At 48.2% G+C, this 16,972-nt stretch overlaps 1 protein-coding gene across 1 annotated transcript in view; it reads left to right on the forward strand.

Moving 5' to 3' along the window:
• The window catches only part of LOC311248828 (radial spoke head protein 9 homolog), a gene marked incomplete at both ends in the record, with an annotated part of 29,253 nt that extends 12,999 nt beyond the window's left edge, over positions 1-16,254 (forward strand). The window contains 2 exons of the mRNA XM_084338050.1: positions 12,119-12,265; positions 16,094-16,254. Of these exons, the coding sequence (XP_084194176.1) occupies positions 12,119-12,265; positions 16,094-16,254 (308 nt within the window). The remainder of the gene's footprint in view (positions 1-12,118; positions 12,266-16,093) is intronic.
• Positions 16,255-16,972: the final 718 nt, after the last annotated feature.

Here is a 16,972-nt window from a genome sequence, read left to right on the forward strand (position 1 = left end):
TAGTGTGGGCTCTGTGTCCTGTAGTGTGGGCTCTGTGTCCTGTAGTGTGGGCTCTGTGTCCTGTAGTGTGGGCTCTGTGCTTCCTGTAGTGTGGGCTCTGTGTCCTGTAGTGTGGGCTCTGTGCTTCCTGTAGTGTGGGCTCTGTGCTTCCTGTAGTGTGGGCTCTGTGTCCTGTAGTGTGGGCTCTGTGCTTCCTGTAGTGTGGGCTCTGTATATAAAAACAACAACACAATAATAACATTTAGCACTTTAATAGCAACTTATTTTCGCCGGCGGGACATTTACTGAGGACCAGCAGAGCACACCACTGTGGATATTATGATTTAACAAATCTATCTGTCCAAGAGGAGGACCACATTATTGACCAGGTAAGCACTGAGCAGCCTGACTAACTAACTTTCTAACTAACGTTATCAGGCAAGCTTGTAGACCCTTTCATGACTGCAATGCAAGCCAAGGGCTGGAATACGCAGTCACTTATTCCTCCGTAGTAGCCAGGTTAATGTGCACCATCAAGCACTGCTTAAAAGCTAGCGGTGGGTCCAAAATATATCGGATATAAATGTCAAAGGTACCCAGCGTTCCATTAGGGTTTCACACACAGATGCGGCAGGGTTTGAAAGCTCGGCGTTGCTAATAAACATTTTAAATAATTTTTATAAACGAGTAAAACTGAGGCTGAGCTAGCCTTCGCTAAAATGGCTGCTTCCGCATTTTACAGTAGGAGCGCTCTGACGCGCAACAGACACGTGAATGAATGAATGAATGAATGAAAACTTTATTTATTTATAAAGCACCTTTCATACATGTCATGTAGCTCAAAGTGCTGTACACAAACATACGCATATATAAAGCATCACATTAATAAGACAACAGTAATAAAAGTACGGCAATAGGCAAAGCACAGTAAAATAACATTTCAGTAAAAGATAAAAGAGGTAGCAACGTTAGCTCTCATAACACTAGCCAGTTAGCAGCGCCGGGTACAGTAGGTAGCAACGTTAGCTCTCATAATGTTAGCCAGTTAGCAGCGCCGGGTACAGTAGGTAGCAACGTTAGCTCTCATAACGTTAGCCAGTTAGCAGCGCCGGGTACAGTAGGTAGCAACGTTAGCTCTCATAATGTTAGCCAGTTAGCAGCGCCGGGTACAGTAGGTAGCAACGTTAGCTCTCATAACGTTAGCCAGTTAGCAGCGCCGGGTACAGTAGGTAGCAACGTTAGCTCTCATAACGTTAGCCAGTTAGCAGCTCCAGGTACAGTAGGTAGCAACGTTAGCTCTCATAACGTTAGCCAGTTAGCAGCTCCGGGTACTAAAAATAAAGCATCACATTAATAAGACAACAGTAATAAAAGTATGGCAATAGGCAAAGCACAGTAAAATAACATTTCAGTAAAAGATCAATACATAAAATAAAAAATAAAATAAAAACATAATAATAAAAACATTTCGATAAGATACTCGCTTTCCCTAAGGCATGGTACACTATTTGTAAGCTAGACTGTATAGGAATGTTTTTAATTTTCCTTAAAAAATTTGTATGGAGCTGGCGTTCCTGATGTGTGTTGGTAGTGTGTTCCATAGTTTTGGGGCATAGTTGGCAAATGCCATACTTCCGATCCTCTTTTGGTTTCTGGGTGTGTCTAATAAACCTGTAGTGGATGACCGTAGCGTTCTTGAGGGCAAATAACTAACTAGGGAATTTGCTATGTATTTTGGGCCTTGCTCAGACCTTTATATGTCAGGAAAAGGACCTTAAAATCAATTCTATGAGTTATTGGAAGCCAGTGCAGAGTTAATATAACAGTCCGGTTCTGTGTTTGTTTGTGTCTGTAGATTGTTGCTGACCTTTTAACGCGTCCGTGTCCAGTCCTTTAGATTAGCCCCACCGTTCATTGTAAACAATGATGCATGTAGTTACTGTGTGTTGTTGTAGCCACCGGGTAAATCGCGATTTTTTTATTGGTTTGTGTTGTGAAGGATCAGATTAAACCGAATATATGTATTTATTTATGGATATATGTTGAGTAGTATTTGTATGTCGTTTGATGTCCCTTGTATATTCCTTGTACATATACACGGAATATCCCTTTAGTCTACTATAGCCCATAATAGTTCATTCTCTTATTGGACAAGGACCTGGCGCCAGGAGACAAGCCCCTTGGAGCCAAGTTCAATGGTACCGACGAAACATGTCCCTACTAGCCCCGGCTCTGCGCAGGAATACGGCTACCGAAAAGAGTGGCACTATTTGTTCACCGTGCATATAAATATGGCGCAAGTAAATGTAGAAGTCCTCTTATCCCTTAGTCCTTTACCCTTCTACCCAACTAAGTAACAGAACGTGAAGCCTCACCCCACGATACCGCGTGCGGTGTAGTATGGCCTGTTTGGCCTTAGAATAGCATTGAGACCTCGTGCGAATTAATAGCTGAATTGTCAGAGTTTGGCACCGTATTTCTATTAAGTAATAATAGTCTATTATGTATGGTGCATCGTGCGGTTAGAGTTCTAAAGTGAGCAGCATCCCCATCGCTTCCTCGTGTTATCTAGAGTCTTAACCAGGTTGGGCAGACCACACGTGGTGCTTTCATCCGAGGAGTTCTAGGCGAGGACCGAGTGGACCTGTACATTGGATTACCTACCCGACGACTGCTGAGCCCTATGCGGCATGGAATATATATTTGCTTTGGTACTTTGATTTGTGGAGCGGATAATCGCCAACACCGGTGAGTGTTGGATTTACCCCGAAAGGAGTCAAGGTGAGACGGCGCTCAGACCAGACTGAGGTCGCCTCGCTTCTTCTTCATTGTGGACCTACAGCTACAGCTACAGCTACAGCCTACAAGAGAGCCAAGGTGTATTCATCTGTGGATCAAGATTCTACTGCACTGTCTTCTGTACTTGAAGTCTCCCTAGACATCGTTGACCAGACGGGATACTGCCGACGGCTCTCCTACCCCCCCTACCGGCTTACAACCGGGAGGACCCCTACAGTATATCCAGCTATAATCATTAAGTGTGCCATCGTTATAATTCCCTAAGAGCCAGGTTGTATACTTGCTTCCTGCGTAACCAGAGATTGGACATTCAGTGTTGATTTGCCTACGAGTACTCATTTGCCTTACAAGTGCATTCAAATCATAAATGTAATAGTAACTATTATATGTACCTTTTGCTATATATTAAATATTTGATTATTACCTTTGTGTGGACCCGATTTCATTGTGGGAAAGTGTTCATCATATTTAGATATCGTGTACTGTATGGCCAGTAGTTAAAGTACATAAAGCGGTAGTGGTTTAATGATACCATACTTATCAATACAGTCAGGGAATTGTACCCCTCAGTTACAATTGGTCCTTCGAGCCGGAGGGTAATTAGTGTAATATTAATATAGTGGTATTAATATTGAAATGGCCTATGATGAACACTCCACGAAACGGTCCTCCTAAAGTAGAACGCCCGCAGCGTAGACGACAGCCACCTCAGTACTTAGAGGATTACGCTGCCAGTATACTACCTAGCCTTCTACAAACGGTAAACGCGGTAAAAGTAGAAAGTAAAATTATGTCCGACCCTATCAACCAGGATACCCCGACCACAGAGGCCCTAGTGGGTTCTAATGTAACTGACCAAGCTCACGGTGGGGACCAGGAGGGAACTGACACGACTTTACCCCCCGCCAAGACCGAAGAAGTAGTCCCCCAAGAGCTCCGGGAGGAAGACAACCCTCCAGAGATGGAAATCTGCACGGAACAAGAGGAGGAGAGCGCCGAGGAGACAGAGCTCCAGGACTCCCCGCAGGGGAACGCATCCCCAACAGGTACTGCCAGGAGCGGCTCACCTCAACAAGCGTCTTCCCCCAGCGAGGCGGAGAGGATGCTGTCACAGGCGTTCTTCGCCAGCCTAGCAGCCTCTACCGAACGCGATCGACTTCAGGGTGAACGCGATCGACTCCAAACACAGCAACGGAGCGAAGAAGAGCACATACGTCTGGAGCTGAGACGCCTTCAGACGGAAGAGAATATGGCAAGAGACCGGGCCGACACCCAGCGTGCCGCTGCCGGTGCCCAAAGAGAAGCAGATCTCACCAAGCGCGACGCCGAGCGCGACAGACTACAAGGCGAGCGCGACAGACTACAAGCCGAGCGCGACAGACTACAAGCGCAGCTAATGGAGCAGCTGATCACCAGGGCAACACCCCCTCCCTCCACAAGGGGTTCCAGGGCCTCGTCAAGACACGGGTCAAGGGCACCCTCCCCTAACCGATTAAGCGACCCTGAGCCCGACCGCCAGAGAGAGCCCACACCCCCCTCCGAACTCCTTCCCCGACCGGTCCAAGTGAGACCCAGCTACAAGGAAGGAACAGCGGACACCGCGGAGAGGCTAAACAGACGACTACAGGATCTAGAAGACCTGGCAGAGGAAGAAGAGGGAGAAGAGGAGAGTCAAGCCCGACAGCAGCACATTACTCCACAGGACCAGGAGGTCCAGTACAGCCCAGGCTATACCCCCGCGGCTCTGCGCTACAGACCCCCGACTCGATTCACGGGTGAGCATGACGCACGACCAGTCGCGAGGAATAGCACCTGGACCAGCGGGCCATGGTACCCTGCCAGTACCAGACCACCGAGAGGCGTAAGAGGAGACTCGCCCAGGAGGCCTCTCTTCCAACGCTCACCGATGTGCCAGCCATCCACGGCGTCATACATTGGCACACCGACGTTTCCAGACTTCACCCATGAGAACCGAGCACAGTACACGGAGCTACGGATGTGCTTAGAGACAATGATGGTGGATGTAGCTGATGAACGCCACAAGTATGCGATCCTATTGAAGCACCTGAAAGTGCCCAGAGCGCACAACATAGCGCTGGCCTATGCCACCTCTACTACCCCATACACAGCGGCTCTAGCAGCACTAGACCAAAGATATGGACGTATATGGGATTACGTAATACAAGAGATAAGGCATATTGACCGCCTACCCCCAGCAACAGACAATCGCTCACTAGACGACCTACCCGAGAGACGGTATAGGATTACTAATGCTTTCACCAGCCAAGAAATAGGACTATCGCAGTACACCTACCCCATCGCCAAGCTGATGGATAAATATGTGCACCTGCGTCAACTCCCTATCCCGCTCATAGACGGTGCCACCCCGACCCTGCTGATAGGCTCCGACCATGCAGACCTCATAGTCCCGATAGACCGGGTCCATACAGGACCCAGAGGTTGTCCTGCAGCAGTCGAGACCCGCCTAGGATGGACATTACAAGGCCCCCTCGCCAAGTCTCTTAACCGAACAGCAGCCACTAGCTGCCTCCACTCCAGAGCGACAGAAGGAGACACCACACTCCTGCAGCATGTCGAGAGGCTATGGACACTAGAGACAATGCCCTTTAAGAACGAAAAGAAAGACATTCGTTCTAAGGAAGATATCTACGCTATAGCCCTCCTCGAGCACGGGACAAAGAGAGTCAACGTCAACGGAGTGATGAGATACGCAACTCCACTCCTGAGGCGAGAGGGAATGCCCACCTTTCACGCCACAAAAGAGGCGACGGAGCGGTATCTATTGAACACAGAGCGGCGCCTAGCCAAAGACCCCGCTCAAGAAGCTGTGTACCGCGCTGAGATTAACAAACTAATCACAGCGGGACACATAAAGAAAATTGACATTAAAGAGGCCGATCAGACGACCGAATCATGGTACGTGCCGCACCACCAGGTCCACCACAACGGCAAGGATCGCATTGTGTTTAACTGCAGCTACCAGATCGGATCACAAAATCTGAATAAAGAACTCTTGGCCGGCCCAACACTCGGCCCCTCCCTACTAGGCGTGCTACTACGCTTCCGCCAGGACAAGGTGGCTATCAGCGGCGACATCAAAGGGATGTTCCTGCAGGTGAGACTAGTGGAGGAGGACAAGCCCCTGCTGCGGTTCCTATGGAGAGAGAGGATCGGAGATGAGCACCCAGCCATCTATCAATGGGAAGTCCTCCCTTTCGGAACCACATGCAGCCCATGCTGTGCTACGTTTGCACTACAAAAACACGTCGCAGAGGACCCAGCAGCAGATGAAGAGGTCCAACAAAGTGTGACAAATAGTTTCTACGTGGACAACTGTTTACAAAGCGTCTCGACGCCAGAAGAAGCCGAGGCTCTCCTACTCAAGCTCCGCGCCTCCCTGATCAAAGGCGGCTTTGATCTCAGGCAGTGGGCCAGCAGCGACCCGCAAGTACTGCGCAGCCTCTCCCCCGAGGACAAGGCAGCGAGCAGCGACACCTGGATGGCGACCATCCCAGGAGAAGCCCAAGAAATGACACTAGGACTAGTCTGGCGCTTCAAAACAGACTCGCTCCATTATAGACACAAACCCCTGACCAAGGAGCAGGGAAGGTCGACGGCAATACCGACCACCAGACGGAGTGTATACAGAACACTCGCCAGACAATATGACCCGTTGGGATGTATTCTACCTTACACCACCAGGGCAAAGATGATTGTAAGAGCGCTATGGGACAAGGACCAGGGCTGGGACGATCCCATACCCGAACACCTTGCATCCACATGGAGAGAGTGGGAGACGGAACTCCGCTCACTCCCAGGTGTTAATATACGCTGCAGCTACTTCCCACCCACAGTGAGGCCAGAGACATGCAAGATCGACCTGCACGTATTCAGCGACGCCTCCGAAGTAGCCTACGGTTCGGTGGCCTACTTGCGTGCCCGAGAGGAGGGAGGAGAAATACATACTGCTTTCATCCTGGCTCGCTCAAGAATAGCCCCACGAAAGCAACAATCTATCCCGCGTCTAGAGCTCTGCGCAGCCCTAGCAGGAGCGCAGCTCGCCACGTTAATCCAACGTGAACTCACCATCCCGGTGCAAAGAACAATCTTGTGGTCAGACTCCACGACCGTACTCACATGGATCCGGTCTGATTCGTGCAGATACAAGGTCTTCGTGGGAGTCAGAGTCACCGAGATTCAAGAGTTAACAGAAGTAGCGAGCTGGAGGTATGTGGACACCAAACACAACCCAGCTGACGTCATCACCCGGGGAATGTCCCTGGATGACCTCACCCGTCACAACCTCTACAGTGACGGACCAGAGTTTCTCAAGCTCCCCGAAGAAGAGTGGCCTACACCCACCCCACGGGAGGCGAGTAAAGAGGAGGCAGAGAACAAGAAACCTATGTTCTGTGGGTTGACACACACACTCGTCCCCACAGACCCCGATCTAGACGATTGCCTCACCCTACAGAGTGCGCAGCTAAAGACATTTCTGTGGCACCACCCAGAGGTTCAGCCCACAACTGACATTTCAGCAGCTGACTACGAAGAAGCAGAACTTCTTCTACTACAACGAGCCCAGAGAGACTTGTTCCCCGATGAGCTAGCCTGTCTACAGGGAGCAAAGCCCGTCCCATCAGACAGCAGACTGCTCCACCTAGCCCCAGAGAGCGACGCCCATAATCTCATCAGAGTGGGTGGTCGTCTGCGGAGAGCCCCAGACTTACCGGATGACGTCAAGTACCCGATAGTCTTGAACAGCCGACACAAGGTCACAGAGCTGATTATAAAGAAATACGACGAGGATGTGCACCACGCAGGGGCAGAGAGAGTCTTCGCGGAGATCAGACGTCGTTATTGGATACTGCAAGGGAGAGAAGCAGTGCGGCGCTTCCAGCGAACCTGTCTAGACTGTCGTAAGTGGCGAGCCCAGCCCAGTATACCCCGGATGGCTGACCTACCTCCCTGTCGCCTCCGACTCGGCGACAAGCCTTTTCACTCCACCGGTATGGACTGTTTCGGCCCGCTGTATATAAAGAAAGGAAGAGGAACCGAGAAGCGGTGGGGTATTGTATTCAAATGCATGACCACCAGAGCGATACATATCGAACTCCTCCCAACCATGAGCACAGACTCATTCCTTATGGCCTTCCGAAGATTCACATCACGGAAAGGAAAACCGTCTACATTGTTGTCTGATCACGGGACAAACTTCAAAGGCGGGGAAAGAGAGCTGAGAGAGCTTCCAAGCTATGGGCCCAGAACTTAAGACCCACCTCGCTCCATCCCAGATTGACTTCCAGTTTAATCCCCCGAACGCACCTCACTTCGGTGGAACCTGGGAACGAGAAGTACGTTCCATAAAGACAGCCCTGTACGCCGTGCTTGGGGCCCAGACCGTGGCGGAAGAAGTCCTAATGACAGTCCTCACGGAGATCGAGGGAGTATTGAACTCAAAGCCCCTCGGTTACGTCTCAAGTGATGTAGCAGATGTCGACCCAGTCACCCCCAACACACTCTTGATGGGGCGGCTGGACCCCGCGCTACCCCAGACAATGTACAGGCCTGAAGAAGCGAACGGCCGAAGAATGTGGAGGTACAGTCAAGTACTGGCTGACAAGTTTTGGAACAGCTTCCTACTCCACTACCTACCGTCTCTACAGACCCGCCAGAAGTGGGTAAAAGAGAGAGACAATTTGACAGAAGGAACAGTCGTCATGATTATCGACCAGTCACTACCCCGAGCTATGTGGCCGGCTGGCCGCGTAAGCAAAGTGATCACCGGTGCCGATGGAAAGGTCCGAGCAGCTGAAGTGCTCGTCCAAGGACGGACTTACACCCGACCCGTGGCGAGGCTAATAGAACTGCCAAGGCTCCCCGATACTATCGATGACGACCATGACCTATGACTTTGTGAGTTGACTGACCCTCACAGCGGACATTGAGTAGTGGACAGTGCGGTTAATCTGTCTCTGCTTAGCTAATTAGGTGGGACTAATTAGGGTGCGGCTGTTGTGAAGGATCAGATTAAACCGAATATATGTATTTATTTATGGATATATGTTGAGTAGTATTTGTATGTCGTTTGATGTCCCTTGTATATTCCTTGTACATATACACGGAATATCCCTTTAGTCTACTATAGCCCATAATAGTTCATTCTCTTATTGGACAAGGACCTGGCGCCAGGAGACAAGCCCCTTGGAGCCAAGTTCAATGGTACCGACGAAACATGTCCCTACTAGCCCCGGCTCTGCGCAGGAATACGGCTACCGAAAAGAGAGTGGCACTATTTGTTCACCGTGCATATAAATATGGCGCAAGTAAATGTAGAAGTCCTCTTATCCCTTAGTCCTTTACCCTTCTACCCAACTAAGTAACAGAACGTGAAGCCTCACCCCACGATACCGCGTGCGGTGTAGTATGGCCTGTTTGGCCTTAGAATAGCATTGAGACCTCGTGCGAATTAATAGCTGAATTGTCAGAGTTTGGCACCGTATTTCTATTAAGTAATAATAGTCTATTATGTATGGTGCATCGTGCGGTTAGAGTTCTAAAGTGAGCAGCATCCCCATCGCTTCCTCGTGTTATCTAGAGTCTTAACCAGGTTGGGCAGACCACACGTGGTGCTTTCATCCGAGGAGTTCTAGGCGAGGACCGAGTGGACCTGTACATTGGATTACCTACCCGACGACTGCTGAGCCCTATGCGGCATGGAATATATATTTGCTTTGGTACTTTGATTTGTGGAGCGGATAATCGCCAACACCGGTGAGTGTTGGATTTACCCCGAAAGGAGTCAAGGTGAGACGGCGCTCAGACCAGACTGAGGTCGCCTCGCTTCTTCTTCATTGTGGACCTACAGCTACAGCTACAGCTACAGCCTACAAGAGAGCCAAGGTGTATTCATCTGTGGATCAAGATTCTACTGCACTGTCTTCTGTACTTGAAGTCTCCCTAGACATCGTTGACCAGACGGGATACTGCCGACGGCTCTCCTACCCCCCCTACCGGCTTACAACCGGGAGGACCCCTACAGTATATCCAGCTATAATCATTAAGTGTGCCATCGTTATAATTCCCTAAGAGCCAGGTTGTATACTTGCTTCCTGCGTAACCAGAGATTGGACATTCAGTGTTGATTTGCCTACGAGTACTCATTTGCCTTACAAGTGCATTCAAATCATAAATGTAATAGTAACTATTATATGTACCTTTTGCTATATATTAAATATTTGATTATTACCTTTGTGTGGACCCGATTTCATTGTGGGAAAGTGTTCATCATATTTAGATATCGTGTACTGTATGGCCAGTAGTTAAAGTACATAAAGCGGTAGTGGTTTAATGATACCATACTTATCAATACAGTCAGGGAATTGTACCCCTCAGTTACAGTTTGTCATGACAAACCAATTACATAATCCAACATATGTGTAAAGGCACAACATATTCCAGTTAACGGTATATTTTTTTAATGATTCCTTACGGCGTAATCAATACTTCCATTTGTATAAATTGCGTTAAGGGGGAGCTTAGTATTCCTGCCTCTGAGGAGCTTGTCGCGGCTCATGCGCATGCGCACGCTCGGCCAATCAGAGCAACGAGGAAGGGCATGTTGGTTGCCGAAAGTATTCACGCGTCCTGTAGTGTGGGCTCTGTGCTTCCTGTAGTGTGGGCTCTGTCCTGTAGTGTGGGCTCTGTGCTTCCTGTAGTGTGGGCTCTGTGCTTCCTGTAGTGTGGGCTCTGTGCTTCCTGTAGTGTGGGCTCTGTGTCCTGTAGTGTGGGCTCTGTGCTTCCTGTAGTGTGGGCTCTGTGCTTCCTGTAGTGTGGGCTCTGTGCTTCCTGTAGTGTGGGCTCTGTGTCCTGTAGTGTGGGCTCTGTGTCCTGTAGTGTGGGCTCTGTGCTTCCTGTAGTGTGGGCTCTGTGTCCTGTAGTTTGGGCTCTGTGCTTCCTGTAGTGTGGGCTCTGTGCTTCCTGTAGTGTGGGCTCTGTGTCCTGTAGTGTGGGCTCTGTGCTTCCTGTAGTGTGGGCTCTGTGTCCTGTAGTGTGGGCTCTGTGCTTCCTGTAGTGTGGGCTCTGTGCTTCCTGTAGTGTGGGCTCTGTGTCCTGTAGTGTGGGCTCTGTGCTTCCTGTAGTGTGGGCTCTGTGCTTCCTGTAGTGTGGGCTCTGTGCTTCCTGTAGTGTGGGCTCTGTGTCCTGTAGTGTGGGCTCTGTGCTTCCTGTAGTGTGGGCTCTGTGCTTCCTGTAGTGTGGGCTCTGTGTCCTGTAGTGTGGGCTCTGTGTCCTGTAGTGTGGGCTCTGTGCTTCCTGTAGTGTGGGCTCTGTGCTTCCTGTAGTGTGGGCTCTGAGCTTCCTGTAGTGTGGGCTCTGCTTCCTGTAGTGTGGGCTCTGTGCTTCCTGTAGTGTGGGCTCTGCTTCCTGTAGTGTGGGCTCTGAGCTTCCTGTAGTGTGGGCTCTGCTTCCTGTAGTGTGGGCTCTGTGCTTCCTGTAGTGTGGGCTCTGCTTCCTGTAGTGTGGGCTCTGCTTCCTGTAGTGTGGGCTCTGTGCTTCCTGTAGTGTGGGCTCTGTATATAAAAACAACAACACAATAAGGACAACTGTAAAGTACAAAAGATATACAGTGCAGGAAGAGGCAGAAAAGCCCAGAAGGCTTATAAAAAAAATCCTCCACCTATAATAATAATAAACACAATTATATTACATATAGCAAGTTGGAAAATGAGATCAATATAAGGACTGTGTGTGTGTGTGTGTGTGTTTGTGTGTGTGTGTAAGTTAAAATACAGTACACTGATTACAATACGCAAGTTATAATACACTTATAATATAATAAGCAAATGTTCCTTCAAACCTTTTTTGTATGTTTTTTAAGATGTTGGATGGATATTGCATTCTTTCATGTTCCAATAATGTGTGTGTGTGTGTGTGTGTGTGTGTGTGTGTGTGTGTGTGTGTGTGTGTGTGTGTGTGTGTGTGTGTGTGTGTATGTGTGTGTGTGTGTGTGTGTGTGTGTGTGTGTGTGTGTGTGTGTGTGTGTGTGTGTGTGTGTGTGTGTGTGTGTGTGTGTGTGTGTGTGTGTGTGTGTGTGTGTGTGTGTGTATGTGTGTGTGTGTGGTCCCTTGATAATTCAAACACTGTTGTATTATTGCTAGACACTGAGAACTCGACAAAGCTCTATGGTCCGTCATCCACTGTTTGTTATATATTGGCAGGTTCTGAATAATATGTCTGTTTTCACATATGGTTCTTGACATTAGTGTTTAATTCCTCTGGGGGTATGTGTGCATGAACGTGTATATATGTCTTCCCTCAGGCCTTTCCCATTCTGAGGCAGCAAGGCTCAACAACTTCTTCCACTTCACTGAACCAGAGAACCTGAAGAAGACACCCCTCCTGGAGATGGCTGACTGGGACCTGTCTATTGACTTCCTGGAGCCGCTGAGTAAAGACGTCCCCAAAGGTCCACTACACCACGTCCTACTGTATATCAAGTACCACCACATCCATACACGTCAGCCAGCGGTAGCCACCATCTATCCACACAGCACACTGTCCCATTCAGCCTTTTACGGTCATTGTGCAAGTTTATTTCCTGTTGCAGTGTTTTGCTAATATCAGTATCTGATGGGTAAACTAGGTCCAAGCTGTTCCATTGAATAGGTCTATAGCAGCTATCGAGGCCCGACAACACACGTTAATGTCCCCATGGGCCGGACACGTCTTCTTTAAGGCCCGACAACACACGTTAATGTCCCCATGGGCCGGACACGTCTTCTTTAAGGCCCGACAACACACGTTAATGTCCCCATGGACCGGACACGTCTTCTGTAAGGCCCGGCAACACACGTTAATGTCCCCATGGGCCGGACACGTCTTCTTTAAGGCCCGACAACACACGTTAATGTCCCCATGGGCCGGACACGTCTTCTTTAAGGCCCGACAACACACGTTAATGTCCCCATGGGCCGGACACGTCTTCTTTAAGGCCCGACAACACACGTTAATGTCCCCATGGGGCCGGACACGTCTTCTTTAAGGCCCTACAACACACGTTAATGTCCCCATGGGCCGGACACGTCTTCTTTAAGGCCTGACAACACACGTTAATGTCCCCATGGACCGGACACGTCTTCTTTAAGGCCCGACAACACACGTTAATGTCCCCATGGGCCGGACACGTCTTCTTTAAGGCCCGACAACACACGTTAATGTCCCCATGGGCCGGACACGTTTTCTTTAACACTTTGATTGCCCAACCTGAGTTTTCTCGGGTTTACCCCCCGCGGGTTGAATGCCCATCACGAGAATATTCATATTTCATCAACCGAGTCTACCGTTGGAAAATCAGCCACCCCAGGCGCTCAGATGTGAAAAAAGCGCCCCCTATCGTTTCCCCAAGGGGATCAATAAAGGAATATCTTATCAGATGGTAATTCACCCTTTTGGATTGGACTCAATGAAAATGAATGAGAAAAAAAAACCCGGACTCCACATTTTACTTCTCACTCATGCAACCGGCGTCGATCAGCTTCTATCTGGACCCTCAGAGCAGCGGGGATTATGTGTTTTTACAGTATACGCGTTGGATCAATAAAAGGATCGATTTTTTCAAATGGCGATCAGGAATTGGAATAATCAATTTGGATACCATCTGATCTCAGGTAAGGAATCTATGTTACCAGTCTTAGGATAATCAGACCCGTTTTTACGGAGATATAAGCTTTTATGTGATTATGTGATATGGCTGTTTGACTCTAAGAGCGATCAGGAACTGAGAGAATCTATTTTCAGCGCGCGGCACCAGCATGCACACGCACACATATACTATCGATAATCTAGCGTTTATTTGAAAACGATTCATAAATAGGCCGACAAATGACAACGTTCTAGAATATTACAGTACGGGGCGATTATCATGGAATCCTCTTTTTTTCTCCGTGAAAACGAGGGGTTTTCTAAATGCTATGAAATGGAAATGAACCGAACAATCTGCTTCGACAATGTTGACTGGAAATAAGTCATTGATAATGCGACGGGCAGATTAGACACATAGCCATAATTTAAAACATAGATTAGGCGATATTAACGTTAACATTGGAGTGGATGTGGGCATTCAAGCACTAAATGAGCGCCCCCTGCTGGGCATTCAAAGTGTTAAGGCCCGACAACACACGTTAATGTTCCCATGGGCCGGACACGTCTTCTTTAAGGCCAGACAACACACGTTAATGTCCCCATGGGCCGGACACGTCTTCTTTAAGGCCAGACAACACACGTTAATGTCCCCATGGGCCGGACACGTCTTCTTTAAGGCCCTACAACACACGTTAATGTCCCCATGGGCCGGACACGTCTTCTTTAAGGCCAGACAACACACGTTAATGTCCCCATGGGCCGGACACGTCTTCTTTAACACTTTGATTGCCCAACCTGAGTTTTCTCGGGTTTACCCCCCGCGGGTTGAATGCCCATCACGAGAATATTCATATTTCATCAACCGAGTCTACCGTTGGAAAATCAGCCACCCCAGGCGCTCAGATGTGAAAAAAGCGCCCCCTATCGTCTCCCAGATGGTAATTCACCCTTTTGGATTGGACTCAATGAAAATGAATGAGAAAAAAAAACCCGGACTCCACATTTTACTTCTCACTCATGCAACCGGCGTCGATCAGCTTCTATCTGGACCCTCAGAGCAGCGGGGATTATGTGTTTTTACAGTATACGCGTTGGATCAATAAAAGGATCGATTTTTTCAAATGGCGATCAGGAATTGGAATAATCAATTTGGATACCATCTGATCTCAGGTAAGGAATCTATGTTACCAGTCTTAGGATAATCAGACCCGTTTTTACGGAGATATAAGCTTTTATGTGATTATGTGATATGGCTGTTTGACTCTAAGAGCGATCAGGAACTGAGAGAATCTATTTTCAGCGCGCGGCACCAGCGTGCACACGCACACATATACTATCGATAATCTAGCGTTTATTTGAAAACGATTCATAAATAGGCCGACAAATGACAACGTTCTAGAATATTACAGTACGGGGCGATTATCATGGAATCCTCTTTTTTCTCCGTGAAAACGAGGGGTTTTCTAAATGCTATGAAATGGAAATGAACCGAACAATCTGCTTCGACAATGTTGACTGGAAATAAGTCATTGATAATGCGACGGGCAGATTAGACACATAATTTAAAACATAGATTAGGCGATATTAACGTTAACATTGGAGTGGATGTGGGCATTCAAGCACTAAATGAGCGCCCCCTGCTGGGCATTCAAAGTGTTAAGGCCCGACAACACACGTTAATGTTCCCATGGGCCGGACACGTCTTCTTTAAGGCCAGACAACACACGTTAATGTCCCCATGGGCCGGACACGTCTTCTTTAAGGCCAGACAACACACGTTAATGTCCCCATGGGCCGGACACGTCTTCTTTAAGGCCCTACAACACACGTTAATGTCCCCATGGGCCGGACACGTCTTCTTTAAGGCCAGACAACACACGTTAATGTCCCCATGGGCCGGACACGTCTTCTTTAAACAAGTCAAGAAGAAACATCACAATAAATCAAGAACAAAACAAAAAACATCATGAAATCCAAAATAAAATGTAAAATAAATAAATGCAACACTCCCAGACATACCCCACACGAAGGTAAGGAAAAACTCACTAAAAACCTAGCAATAGGAAAAAAGCACCACAGGCAATGTGGAGGGGAGATACCTTAGAAGGGCCGTTCAAGGGGCGATCTCCCTTCTTAGATGTGGGTGATAGTAGTGTTGCTATAAAACAGGCGAAACAGTTGGTATGTATGTACATATACGTGTAATGAAACACAAATATGTACATGCAATAGCAACTGTAGTATGTCGCTTTTTATTTGAAACAATATTTAATGGCGTTTGGAGGTGGGTGTTCTGCTTTTGCCCCCTGTGCCAAACAAGCAAGCCAACCTCTTGTTCCCGCATGAGCCCGTTATAATTACACTACTGTCGCTATTTTACAATTAACTATAATGAATTACGGGTCATACAGAAGTTGAACACGCCAGTGTTGGAAGTAATGCACGGAAGCTTATTTCCGCGTTGAAACTAATGCATGAACTGAGCAGCGCATATGCCGTAGTAACGATATTCTACCACTGGGCGTCAGCTAAGCATGCTCAGAGCTGTGCGTAGACATAAGCACAAAGTCAAGCACAAGTTCAAATTGATAAATCCCACACTTTGCTTAGTGTGTGTGTGTGTGTGTGTGTGTGTGTGTGTGTGTGTGAGCAGGGTCCTGGAGCATGCAGCAGGAGGAGGGCAGCAGGGTGTGTGTTCTCCGCAGTTTGCTCTGGTTGGGCCTCACCTTCTTCCACGTGCCGGAGACCGCGCAGCACGGCTACATCTACGTCGGCGAGGGACTCAAGAATCTCGACCTTCCCTTCATGATATAGATTAGAAGGAGCAGGAGGAGAAGGTTATTGTTTTTTATTTACCGTATTCACACGTGGGCCATTTTGAGGCTCAGGTTGGGATCCCTTTCCCAACCTGTATGTTTTTGTATAGTATTATACATTACATATACATATTATCTATTATATTTTATACTATTATTATTTGTATTTTTTGCACAATTAAGGCGGGTGTGGCCACCTTCATTTCACTACATGTCTCGTGCGTGTACGGCAGGCGCGGAACTTTGTTCCTAGCGGTGGGGGGGACATATTAGGGGGCGTGGTCAGTGACATCGCAGGGGGGGGGGGGGGGGGGCGCCCCCCCCTTCCAATTTTTTTTCTTCTAATACCAGGTGTGCAATACGCATTTTCCCAGGCGGTGGCGCCTCTTGTAAGAAGTGGTCATCGTGGAGCCAGGGCTTGTCCAGCTGCACGTCCGCTAATTTAATATAATGATACTAGTGACATTTTTTTAACTCTGTCAAAATAAACAAGCTGCATAGGCATAATAAACTGTAAGCGACATATACATGTTTGCACTGTCTTTTTTCTATTATAAAGTGCCTCTCGAGACTCGGGTCCATAACACATAACAGATCAGTCATTTGATTGTAATGCAGGTGCTCGCATTATAAATCGAATGTATGCGAGACAAACAATGTAATCGTTTTGATGCATACATCTCTGCCCAGCCTACCCCACCTGTTGCTGTACGGGG

The sequence above is a fragment of the Notolepis coatsorum genome (genome assembly GCF_963971535.1).
Source record: "Notolepis coatsorum genome assembly, chromosome: 1".
Classification (NCBI taxonomy): Eukaryota; Metazoa; Chordata; class Actinopteri; order Aulopiformes; family Paralepididae; genus Notolepis; species Notolepis coatsorum.